The sequence below is a fragment of the Notolabrus celidotus genome, chromosome 5, assembly GCF_009762535.1.
Source record: "Notolabrus celidotus isolate fNotCel1 chromosome 5, fNotCel1.pri, whole genome shotgun sequence".
Classification (NCBI taxonomy): domain Eukaryota; kingdom Metazoa; phylum Chordata; class Actinopteri; order Labriformes; family Labridae; genus Notolabrus; species Notolabrus celidotus.
In genome coordinates, this window is record NC_048276.1 from 2,538,787 (window position 1) to 2,552,173 (window position 13,387).

The 13,387-nt window shown below is 43.1% G+C and overlaps 1 protein-coding gene across 1 annotated transcript in view; it reads left to right on the forward strand.

Annotated features, from left to right (window-relative positions):
• Positions 1-13,387, forward strand: part of jade2 (jade family PHD finger 2) — a 110,446-nt gene that overhangs the window by 16,957 nt on the left and 80,102 nt on the right. Inside the window, exons 6-7 of the mRNA XM_034683563.1 lie at position 1; positions 6,233-6,802. The exon at position 1 is cut by the window's left edge and continues 116 nt beyond it. Coding sequence (XP_034539454.1) covers position 1; positions 6,233-6,802 — 571 coding nt within the window. The remainder of the gene's footprint in view (positions 2-6,232; positions 6,803-13,387) is intronic.

Sequence of the window (13,387 nt, forward strand, 5' to 3'; positions counted from 1 at the left end):
GGTACGTCTGAGACACACCCAACAACACCAACCTTCTTCTGCACCTAGGGTGAAAACACGTCACCAATCAGACAACACAGATGAACCAAACAACTATATAATATGTATCTTGCTAATCTAAAAATATATATACATATGGTTCAGAATATCATTTTATTATTTCATTTAATTTTTTTATGTGTGGTAATGTGGTGGGGTGGTGGGGCGGCACCCTAGCGCCCTCTATTGGCCAGCCGCCACTGATTCAATCAGACTAAATATCTTCACAACGTAAAGCCACTGCAGAATTATTCATCCCCGACATGCGCTCACATTAAATCTGAATAACTGGGATCATCATACTCCTTAGCCTCCCGCTGGGCACCGCGGCTCTGTCTGACCCTGGCTCCTCTGTAACAAGCTGCAGAGTGTGCAAACACAAGCAGACACACGGACACTAACCCACGTTACAGATATGAAGACGCTCAGCCTTTAAAGCACCCTGCAGGAGGATTCAGAGAGCTCTGTGCACTGAGTGGATGTGGACCGAGGGATATTTATGTGGTTTACCCAGGAGCGTGTTTGTGCAGCGGTGAAGGTGTCTGCTGTCACAGGAACCACGCTGGAGATTAACATCCAGTCCTTGAGTCACTCACAGGGAGAGTTTCTGTGTTTAGCTGGAGGCCGGAGACTTTGCCAACGCTCAGCTGAGAGATGCAGCGCTGCAACACACCGTGAGAAGCACGAGTCTGCTTCGTCTTTTAATGTTGGAAAACATTAGATATCTGCTGAACAAGAAGGTGGTTCATTTTAACCCTCAGACTTTGAGATTTAAGCCTTTACAAGCTGTGAACACTCCTGATCTGAGCGTTATTACATCACATTTTAATCGTATTTATTTAATACTTTATTTAATATAGCACCTTTCACAGACATAGTCACAAAGTGCTTTACAGAGAATCAGTGTTGACAAGACAAAACAATGAGCAACAAATAAGATAATAAAGAAAGCAGACAGAATGACATCAAGATGCGACGGAAGGTCGAAAGCCATAACAAACAAATGTGTCTTAAGCTGCTTTTTAAAAGTCTCAGTCGAATCAGCAGAGCACACTTAGGGCAGAAGACTGTTCCACAGAGATGGAGCCACATGCTCAAAGGCACAGTCACCCTTAGTTTTAAGCCTGATCTGAGGAGCTGTGGATCTGAGGGGTCCACTGGAGGGGACCTGGAGCAGGTCGGAGATATAAGAGGGTGCTTGATGACGGATTGCTTTGTATGTTAATTTGGTTGGCAGCCAGTGTAAGGAGAATAGGATGGGAGTGATGTGGGATGCTTTACTGGACGTGGTTAACAGTCTTACGGTGGCGTTTTGAATTAATTGTAGTTGGTGAAGAGAGGATTTATTGAGGCTGGTGAAGAGAGAATTGCAGTAGTCAAGCTGTGAGGAAATAAAAGCATGAACAAGCATTTCTAACTCTGTGTGTGAGACGATGGATTTAATTTTAGCTAAGTTTCTAAGGTGAAAGAAGCATGACCGGGTTATTGATCTAATGTGTTGGTCAGAGCATTTGATGATCAAAAGTTACACCGAGATTTCTGAAATACTTTTTTACAGCAGTAGAGAGAGATCCAAGTAATTGGTGACCTTAGCTGCATTGCTGTCTGAGGCAATGATGAGGACCTCAGTTTTTTGTGTTTAACTGCAGGAAGATATCAATAAGTAGACATACTCATCCTTAGGGGTGCAACGGATTAAAAAACTCACGGTTCGGATCGGGTCACGGTTTTGAGTCACGGATCGGATCATTTTTCGGATCAGCAAAAAAAAAAAGAAGAAAAATACAACTTTGTCCTCCATTTATTTTGTAAAACCGTTGTAAACTTTTGCCCATCAAATAAAAACAACATTCAACTCAAAATTTACTGCATGTGCAAAGCACCCTATCTGTGGGCCCAGTCCTGCCTCATTCACTGCATTTCATAGCATGGCAAGTGAAGGAGCAGAGGAACTTCAACAGTTTCACTCCATTCTTCTTTCAATCACAGATTTTCACCGTCCACTTTTCTTTGAGCTGCAAACTTGGAACACACTGTTTTATTCTAGGGTCCTACAGCTGGCAAAGTGCCAATATGTGAACTGCTCCATAAACGAAAGTGAAAGTTAAAAATTGCACTCGCAGCAGTGGACTCTTAAATGACCCAGTAACAGCCTGTCTGCGTATTGTTGACATGGAGACAAGTCCTGGTAAACACGTGGTGACCCGACCAAAACACAGAGTGAAGGAATAACAGTTCGGGGGCCACAAATAGGCGTCCGGGTGCGTATTGACGGCCTCTGGTCTACTGGGTGCGCAACGGAATTTCATAACTTGGCTCAAGCACATTCAGCATTCACTGTATTTCACAGGGAAACCAAAATGCTCCCATACATGTGACTTACAAGATGCAGGAGGTTTTTTCAAGTTCCTCTGCTCCTTCACTTGCCATGACTACCGCTGCGCTTGACGAGTGAGTGTGGATTGAACATGCAGTCAGCACATGAACACGCGCAACTTTTTTCATCAACCGATCCGCGGACCACGTCCGTGCCGAACCGTGGAGAGGCATCCGTACGGATCACGGATCAACAATGATCTGTTGCACTACTACTCATCCTAAAGTTTGTGTTTTTAAAGTCAGTCAGCTCTCGATGTCTCCTCCTCCTGAACACCTTTAAAGTCCCTGAGTCCTGGAACACTTTCATCTTCTGATTATTAGACGATAATCTCTCCTTCCTCGTCTCTTGTGTTTCCTCCTGTAACGATGAAGAGTCTCAAAGTGTTCACACCTCCATAATGAGACCGTTAATGACTGCTTTATCAAAGGACGGTTAAAGACCGGACTTGAACAGTCCTCTGTTCATTAAGAGTGAATCCAGCCTTGTGGGGATTTGTCTTCTTGACAGTTTTCAGAGACACACGTCTCCTCTTTATATTTATTTTGTATATTTTTGGGGCTTTTTGCCTTTATTGTATAGGACAGCTGAAGAGAGACAGGATATGTGGGGAGTAGAGTAGGGAATAATAATAATAATAATTCACAGAATTTCTATAGCGCTTTTCTTAGTACTGAAAGGACCTGATCCCAAATAACGAGCGCTAATTTGCGTGTGCAAATAATAATTTTGCACGTGTTATCTCTGGGCGTGTTGCGGGTGATCTACTAAGACTGCGTGCGCAAATGATAACGAGTGCAAAAAGTGGTGCGGACCGCCCTATTTTACGAGGATTTGGCGTGTGCTATCAGCTGTCCCCATGGAGAGTTAAAATATATAAATGAAGTTTGAAGACATGGAGTTGGAGGTCTTTGTGGAGGAGGGAAATAAACCAGCAGAGACATCTCAGCGTCAGAAACACGATTTTGGAGGCCATCTGTGAAAAGGTGAATGATGTGAGAAAAAACAGAAGATCTGCCGATGAAATAAACGCATCTACTCTTCTCCAAAATGCAATCAGTGTTTTGATGGCAAGGCTCTGTCCCCCAAGGTGCGGTGCTTGGACTTGTTGATAGGAGGTTGGAAGACTTGTTCAAAATGGTTGCGGCTGGGAATCCAACCGGCGACCCCTGCGACGAGGACTGTAGCCTCTGTATGTGGGGCGCTTAGACCGCTAGGCCACCAGCGCCCCCTCCTCTTTATATTCAATGCTTTAGGCAAGGCAAGGCAGCTTTATTTGTATAGCGCATTTCATACACGAGGGCAACTCAACGTGCTTTACATTAAAACATTAAAAGCATTGGAGACATTCAGACAGGCATAAAAGAACACAATTAAAATGACAAATATAATAAAACAGAAAAGAAAAGGAAAATTAGAAATATATTAAAAATTACATTAAAATTTTAATTTAAAGTGGGTTAAAATAATCTAAGATAGGAAGGCAGTGGCAAATAAAAAAGTCTTAGTCTTTGATTTAAAAGAGGTGAGAGTTGGAGCAGACCTGCAGCTTTCAGGGAGTGTGTTCCAGATATGTGGTGCATAATGACTAAACGCTGCTTCACCATGTTTCGTTCTGACTCTAGGAACTGAAAGCAGACCAGTACCTGATGACCTCAGAGGTCGAGGTGGTTCATAAAGTAGTAGCAGATCAGCAATGTATTTTGGGCCTAAACCATTCAGTGCTTTATAAACCATCAGCAGGATTTTAAAGTCTATTCTCTGACAGACAGGAAGCCAGTGTAGAGATCTAAGAACTGGAGTAATGTGGTCTACTTTTTTGGTCCTTGTTAGGACTCGAGCAGCAGCATTCTGTATGAGCTGCAGCCGTCTGATGGACTTTTTAGGGAGTCCTGTAAAGACCCCGTTACAGTAGTCTAGTCTGCTAAAGATAAATGCATGGACGAGTTTTTCTTTAGGAAGAGTGGGTGAATATACAATAACCGATCCTATAATAAAAAGAGGACTTCATACGACAATAAATCCGGTTAATCTCTTCTAAAGGTCAAACCAGATAAATATCCACGCTTTACTCTGGTTGATTTGTGTATTAGAGGAAACTGAAGACATCTACAAGCTGCAGCAAGATGACTAAACATCTGTAATGCTCCAAGAAGACAGGATTAAGATGATTTAAAATCTTTAAAGAGGGGACATAACGGCAGGATGATAATGTGACAGATGAGACTCTGAGGATTTAGATTCATGCTGCATCGGTTAGTGAAACTGTGAGATTAGTGACCAACCAGTACGTCTAACCGGCTCCAGACTGAGGTCAACTTCTTTCCTTTTGACTCTAAAGAAGTATTTACAGCTCGCTCAGTCTCACATCCAAGGTAACACATTGTTGTGCACCGTCAGAGTTCTCCTGTAACTCTGCAACATGTAATATATCTGCGTCTTTAAGAGGCCAGAAACGTCCTGACTGCACGTCCCTTTGTTTGCTCAGTTATGTGGTACAATGAAGACAGCTAAAAACTGAGACTGTGAGTGTACATGCACACAGTGACAACACACAGCCACAAGGGCTCACACACACAGTCACACCATGCCTGGAGGGACCCAGCAGGAGGCTGCCTCTTAGTATGACCTGTAATGGATAGTTCTGAGAAACACACACACACACACACACACACACACAAACACACAAACACACACACACACAGAGGGCGAGAGAGAGGAAGAGAGAGAGACTCGTCCCAAGTTACCCCGATGTCAGCTCAAATGGGTGAACTGTGTTTGTTGTGACTTGTCTTTCTGCTTCCCTGCGTTTCTGTTGGATCCCTCAGAACACCAGAAATGGACCGAAAATGACGCTTTGAAACGAACAGTTGTGAGAAAGTGTCAGAGGAACTGAAGAGTGAACATGTGTGTGTCTTTCAGAGAGAGAAATTTAAGCCAATACAAAACAATGAAAAGTTTGTTTTCTACAGAGGATTTCACGAGGTCCCAGAGACGGAGGGGAACTCAGTCTTAGTTCCAGAATCAGAATCAGAATCAGAATCAGAATCAGAATCAGAGTCAGCTTTATTCGCCAAGTATGCTTGAACACACAAGGAATTTGACTTTAGTAAACTGTGCTCTCTTTGTACAAGGCAGAATAGGAATAAGAATAAGAACTACAATAAAAGATAAAATAAAAATATAATAACAATAACCTTAGCTATAAATACAAAGAAACAACAAATAGCTTGACTAATATGTACAGGCTAAAATAATATGATAAAGTGCAGTGGTGAGTAGCAGAGGGAGTTCAACATTATAAAAATAGAAGTTAAATAATACAAAAAATAGAAATATGGAATTCTGCTTGAGAATTGTTGCATTGTATATCTACATGTATATTTACAGAGAGTATTTATCTGACAGGTATGACACTGTTATGGTTTAGTGTTCATCAGAGTGACAGCCTGGGGGAAGAAACTGTTCTTATGACGGGTTGTTTTGGCGCACATTGATCTGTAGCGCCTGCGGGAGGGGAGGAGTTTGAAGAATTTGTGTCCAGGGTGTGAGGGGTCAGCGGTGATGCTACCTGCCTGTTTCCTGGCCCGGGACCGGTACAAGTCCTGGATGGGGGGCAGGTCGACACCGATGATTTTTTCTGCAGTCCTTATAGTCCGTTGCAGTCTGTGTTTGTCTAGTTTGTTTGCAGAGCCAAACCAGACAGTGATGGAGGTACACAGAACAGACTGTTCCAGTTTGCTGTTTCACTTTAATTATAATATATATTCTATTTAATCTCCAACCTTCCCATCCTTCTTTCTCCCCCCCTCTCAGTGCTCCATGCCCTCTTGTATCGTGGCCTTCCATGTGACCTGCGCCTTCGACCACGGCCTGGAGATGAGAACCATCCTGGCAGAGAACGACGAGGTGCGCTTCAAGTCCTTCTGCCTGGAGCACAGCTGCACCTCCAGCAACAACACTGCATCCACCAACATCCCCCCCAGTCTGACCGGCGTCACGAACGGCAACCACGCCACCACTCCCACAACCAACGGAGCGCATCCAGCCAGATCTGACTGGGCCGCCACCGGAGTCAGTCCTCCCGAGTCCAGGCCAGACCAGCAGCACCAGCTGCACCAACTGCACCAGCTTCACCAGCTGCATCAGCTGCACCATCTGCACCAGCTGCACCAGCTGCACCAGCTGCACAGCAGCAGTGCCTCGGAGCAGAGGCCGGTGCTGTACCCGGTGTCGGTGTCGGCGGCAGAGCGAGCTGAGCGGGACCAGCTGGAGAGGGAGAAGGTGAGCCAGAGGAAGCAGAAGCTCCAGGAGCTGGAGGACGAGTTTTACCGACTGGTGGAGCCCAAAGAGGTTGCTGAAAATCTGTCTCTGCCCGTCTCCCATGTAAGTTCACACGACACATCAACGGTACCATATGTCATAATTATTCTACATCTCCATGTGTGTATAACTGACTTGTCCAGACTGTGACTGTACTTACGTGCTCATTAGAAACCCTGATAGGGGTCCTGTCCTGGTTTTGATTATTGGCGTGGCATGATGTTTAAAACCTGGATCCTGATCTTCCAGCTGATTAATTCAGTCAATGCACGGATGGACTAAGATACTCCTTTATTCGTCCCATACCTAACCAGTTTCAGGTCATCTATGGTCTGAAAGTAATACAATAAAAGTCAGGGTGGTGAAAGCAGAGAGACTCTTCCACTCAGTATCGACTGCAGTTAGCGTTCCATGGTGATGGATTCTTTTCTGCGTCAGATTGAGAATGAAACTGTCCTCATTCAGGTCTCCTTCTTCTCTGAGCTTTACGGTTCACACACCTTTAAAAAGATGGAGTCCTGAGGAAATGCTACATTCAAATTCATGCTAGTTTTCCGTGACTACCAACCCTAGCTTTAAGGGGTTTTCAAGGAATTTGGACCAATCAGAATCAAGCATCTTACACAACCGGAATATCAGCAATAGAGCCGGGTGATACGTTTATGTATACAACCTTTGGTGCATAAAAGCGCAGTACCTTGATTGTCCACTTGAGGCAGGCTGCATGAGCTGAGGAAGCCTTGTTATAACAGGCAGAATAAAAAGCCCGTTTGATAACATGTTTACAGCTTGAAACAAAGAAAAGGGTCTGAGTGGCACGTTCCTCTTCTCCTTCATATCCTACATTAACGTTAACATCTTTGCATACTGCATCATAGTGAGGAATGTGGCTGAGTTGACTGACAGCAGGCTGCGTTGGAGCTCCTCATTGCCTGTGTGTAGGTTGACAGTTGGCTGAGTCAGCGGTTTTTTAAATAGAAATATGGCAAATTTACAGAGACAGATCAAGATTGGGTGTCACAAAAGCAAAGACCTGTATAGTGAGTGACTATTACAACAGAACACTGTGCATCCCAAGTATTGAAGTACAAAAATAATAATACAACAAGCCATAATTTCCTTTTTCAATTTTTCAGTAGAACATAGAGAAAAAACAAAACAAAACATGACATATCTCCCCAAAAATATCTATATATAGTAATAATGTTAATAGAAGTTATAATAGTAACTAGGGGTGAGCCCGACTAAGGATTCGCTTAGTTGAATCTGATCATCAGATTTTGCCCATAGTGGATGAATAGTGGAATGTTTGTTGTTTTTCCTTATTGACCCAAAGTCTGCATGATGGTGACCGCATGACAATATTACACATAACCCTTTACAATAAAGAGACTCATAGCTTAAAGTAAAAGGGACAACAGAATATTATAAATATAAAACTTAGATTATTTAAATCTATATTGCAAAAACAACGAGGTGATGAAGGAGAGAAAACTCAAATAAGGCCACCATCAGTTAAACATGGAACAACGCTCCACTATAGAGTAAGGAATCAGGAGATATTTAAACAGTGTTCACACAGCAGAGAGCAGCACTGCAGAGGGTAGTTTGTCCAACTTAAGGCTAAACATTTGTTTAATGTTCAAAACCAAACCTGAACCAGCTAAAGGGTTTTTAAATCTCTTAACAGAACCTTTTAAAACAGTCTTTCATCGCGTCTTTGTCCGCTTGAGTCTTTTCAAACTGTACGTGAGGAAAACCATCGTGTGTACGGGCAGAAGTGCGCTCCTGTCTTTGTTGACTGTAAATCCTGTCTTTGAGAATATCCTCTCTGATGGTGTGGAGGTGGATGGGATGCTGTGGATTGTTTTTGAGGCTTCGGACAACTTTGGGTATCCCTCCTGGTTCTTTTGGCCCCGTACAGTTTTTGTGTGGTCCGGTAATCCTTGATCTCACAGCCCTCTTCATGAAGCTGCTCCTCATCTTCATCACTAGTTTTTAGGATCATCTGAAGTTTTATTTCCTGACATTTTGAGCTGCCATGAACGTAGAAAGATTTAAAGACCAGCTGAGGTACGTCTGCTCCACAGGTCCCCGCTAAATGGGAGAGTCCACCTTTAATGACCAGGGGAGATTTAATTACCACTTTAAGGAGATTTAACACTTCAAGAGCTGTTCTCAGAATTACATTCAATAAGTCTATATTTATATCAAAATAGGATATATGAGACACTATTTTACGGGAAACAGGAAAACAATGTAAAATTAGACATTGAGCACCCCCATGGTTTGAATGGAATGACCCACGTTTCATATGCAAATATTCAACTATGAGATTGGCAGTCGACTAAGACTCGTTAGAACGAATCGTCCAATATTCCACTATTTTGGGTCACCCCTACTAGTAACGTATTAATAAAACTAAATACAATAAAATGAATTAAGAATCAAAAATAAATAAGATTTTTTTTTTTTAAGTAAGTAAGAAGGAGACAATCAGACAAACAGACATGGGGGGTGGGGGATCATTAGGGATCATTAATCAGGAGGCAAAAACTTCAGAGTGTTGAAGAAGGATAGAAAGGATTGCCACCTATCATAAAACTGTCCAGAGTTACCTCTTAGTGAATATCTCATCTTCTCAAGTTTTAGAAAAGACATGACATCCTTGAGCCACTGAGTGCTGGAAGGAGGTTTGGTGGACTTCCAGTGAAAAAGAAGTGAATGCTCTAACATCTAACTGCTTCGAGGTGAATCCATGGTAGTCTTCAGGACATCCAAATATGGCAACATGGGGAGAGGCATTTATATTAACTGAGAGTATTTTGGACGTAGTGGTAAAGTAGCTCTGCCAGAAGCTAGATAATAATGAGCAAGAGTAAAACACATGAGTTAGGGTACAAGAGGAAGTGGGACATTTATCACAGCTGTCAGTAATTGAAGGATATGTTTGTGACAAACGGGTTTTGGAGAAATGAATCCTAAATAATATCTTGAATTTAATGAGAGGGAGCTGAGCACAGGTTGAGCTTGTGTGATTTTTAAAACAGCCGCATCCCACCTGTCCTCTCTCAAATTCAACCCTAGTTCAAACTCCCTGTCAGTTCTGACTTCAGCTTTTTTAACAAGGCGTCATCACTCATCAGCCTTCAAAACACAGAAACCAACAAGTGATGTTACTCAGTCGATGGTCACAGTATTCTGCTTTTTAACCGTCTCAAAGTGGGAGAAGTGTCTGGTTCAGATGTCTGACATCTCGAGTACACATGCTCAAACCAGGATATTTAAATAATGGATTAAATCGGGGACACTAGTGCAATTATAAACCCGCTCAGTGAGTCAAGTAGAAGTAAATCTCTGGGATAGAGCCTGCAGACGGGCTGACACAAAGGGTGAAAACACTCAGTGATGAGATGGTTTCATGCTAACAAGTGTGCAAATACTGAGACAGTGACGTACAGCAGGAGGTCTGATGAAAAGCTAAAGCTGCTTTGAGCGTCTCTTTGACTGGACGGTTTCAGAACTCAACAAATCCACTTTGAAACATTTCTTCAGAGTCGGCATCAAATGATTTAAATATGTGAAGAAAACAAGAGAATATTAAGTATTAATAATAATAATAACGTCTCAGTTGATAAGGTCATATTTCTGAGTGTTTTCAGTTAATCATACATTAGTCACATGGCAGAGTTTGGCTTTCACACTTAATTAAATGCAATCAGATGAGGTATTGATGAGATGCATTTAGAGTGCCGGCTCTCGTGCATCAAATAAAGTGCTCCCTATTCACAGGTAAACTGTCTGATTAATCACAGGCGTTTGTTTCCAGCGTGATTAACTGCTCTCTGTTTGGTGGCTGCAGGCGAGAGCTTTCTTACTTACAAAGACGAAAAGGCAAAAAGCTTTTCAAGGATAAAAACACATTAATGGATTAATTGTTAAGAACCTTTTCTGCCCCTTTGAAACAGAAAGCACTGTAAAGTTAGGTTACCCTTAAAGGTGGATTACTTATTAATGTCAGTGATTTTCAGACTGGAGATAAATAATGTGGATTATAATTGAGGCTATCTTTTAATTGCATGAATACTTTATTTAAAAGCACATTTTGAATTATAGAGAAAAACACTGGTTTGCAGTATTTAATGCCACAGCTCTTCAGGGCTTCAGCAGGATGTACAAACACACCGAGTCACTTCACTAACTTTTATTAAACCATTGTTATCTCGATGATCTGTCGAGTATAAATAAAGGTTTATTGATCCTCTGATTGATCAACTCTACACATTACCGGCGCTGCACTCTCCTGGATCAGATCATACCTCACAGACAGACACCAATTCATCAATATCAACAACTGCACCTCCCCCAAAAGCTCCCCTGTCTCAAGGCATCCCCCAGGGTTCGGTGCTTGGTCCCCTCCTCTTTATTCTCTACTTTCTCCCTAATCGGTCAAATCATCCGCCGTCACGGTCTCCACTTCCACTGCTACACTGACGACATCCAACTCCATCAATTCCATAACTGCTCCAACCCTCTCCACCCTGACCGACTGCCTGACCGAAATTAAATCCTGGATGCAGAAAAACGACCTCCAACTCAACTGTGAAAAATCTGACCTCATAATCATCGGCCCCAAATCCCTCACCACAACCACCAACAACTTCAACCTTTCCATCTTAAACCTCACAACCTTGGTATCATTTAGGACTCCAAACTCACTCTGGAACATCACATCAACCACATCACCAAAACCGCCTTCTTCCACCTTAAAAATATCGCCCGTCTCCGCTCATCTCTCTCCTTTTCCACCGCTGAAACCCTGATGCACACCTTTATCACTTCCAGACTCGACTACTGTAACAGCATCTTCTATGACCTTCCTTCAAAACAACTCAACAAACTGCAATACATCCAGAACTCTGCTCACCCACACCCGCTCCCATGACCACATCACCCCTGTCTTCCAAAACCTTCACTGGCTCCTCTTCCTCACCCACAAAGCCCTCCATAACCAGGCCCCCTCTTACCTCACCGACCTGCTCCACCACCACACCCCCTCCCGTAACCTCCGATCCTCCAACGCTGACTCAGCTGATTCAGAATGCTGCTGCTCGAGTCCTAACAAGGACCAAGAATGTAGATCACACCACTCCAGTTCTGAGGTCTTTACACTGGCTACCGGTCTGTCAGAGAGTTGATTTCAAAATCTTACTGTTGGTTTATAAAGCACTGAATGGTTTCAGGCCAAAATACATTAGTGACCTTCTGACACATTATGAACCATCCAGACCTCTGAGGTCATCTGGGACCGGTCTGCTTATTGTCCCCAGAGTCAGGACTAAACGTGGAGAGGCATCCTTCAGTTTTTATGCACCAAATATCTGGAACAAACTACCAGAGAACTGCAAGTCCGCTGCAACTCTCAGCTCCTTTAAATCAAAGCTGAAGACTTTTCTGTTTGCCGCTGCTTTTAATTAAATCTAATAATAATTCATTTCTTAAACTGTAACTTTTTATTCTTGACAATCTAACATGATTTTAGGATTTTTTTATGACTATTTTTAATTTCATTTAAATGTCTTTTTATGTTCAACTGATTTTTAACTGCAATGATCGTTTCATGTAAAGCACCTTGAATTGCCTTGTTGCTGAAATGCACTTTATAAATACATTTAATAATAATAATAATAATAATAATACATTTTATTTTGGGCGCCTTTCAGATCACCCAAGGTCACCTTACAGATCATAAAAGCATACATCATTAAAACATCATAAAAACAAACAAACAAACAAAAAGTAATAAATAAAAACTAAAAACTAGTGAGGTGCAGAGAGTCCAGTTTAGAGTGAATATGCCAGTTTGAACAGGTGAGTTTTGAGTTGGGATTTGAATGATGTTGTGGAGTCCGACTGTCTTATGTGTGGGGGGGAGGGAGTTCCAGAGTCTGGGTGCTGAGCAGCTGAAGGCTCGGGCACCCATGGTACTGAGGCGTGATGGTGGGATGGTTAATAGTCCAGCAGAGGTTGAGCGGAGGGAGCGGGAGGGAGTGTATTCATGAAGGAGGTCTTGGAGGTAAGTGGGGGCCAGGTTATGAAGAGCTTTGTAGGTGAGGAGAAGGTTTTTGTAATGGATGCGGTGTTGGACAGGGAGCCAGTGAAGTTGGATGAGAACAGGAGTGATGTGGTCAGATGATTTGGTGCGGGTGATGATCCGGGCGGCCGAGTTCTGAATGATTTGCAGCCTGTTGATGAGTTTGGTGGGGAGTCCGGTGAGGAGGGCGTTGCAGTAATCGATACGGGAAGTGACAAATGAATGAACCAGGATTTCGGTGCTGGATTGGGACAGTGAGGGGCGGAGTCTGGAGATGTTGCGGAGGTGGAAGAATGCAGTCCGGGTGATGTTTTGAATGTGTGGTGCGAATGAGAGGGTGCTGTCCAGAATGACGCCGAGGCTCTTCACTTGAGGGGAGAAGGGTACAGGGAACCCGTCGATGATGATGGGTGGGGCTGGGGTGTGTTGAGATTTGGTGAGGGTGGATTTGGAGCCGGTGAGCAGGGCCTCGGTTTTATTCCCATTGAGTTTCAAAAAGTTCCTGCTCATCCAGCTCCGGATGTCTGCAAGGCAGGCGATGAAGGAGGTGGGAG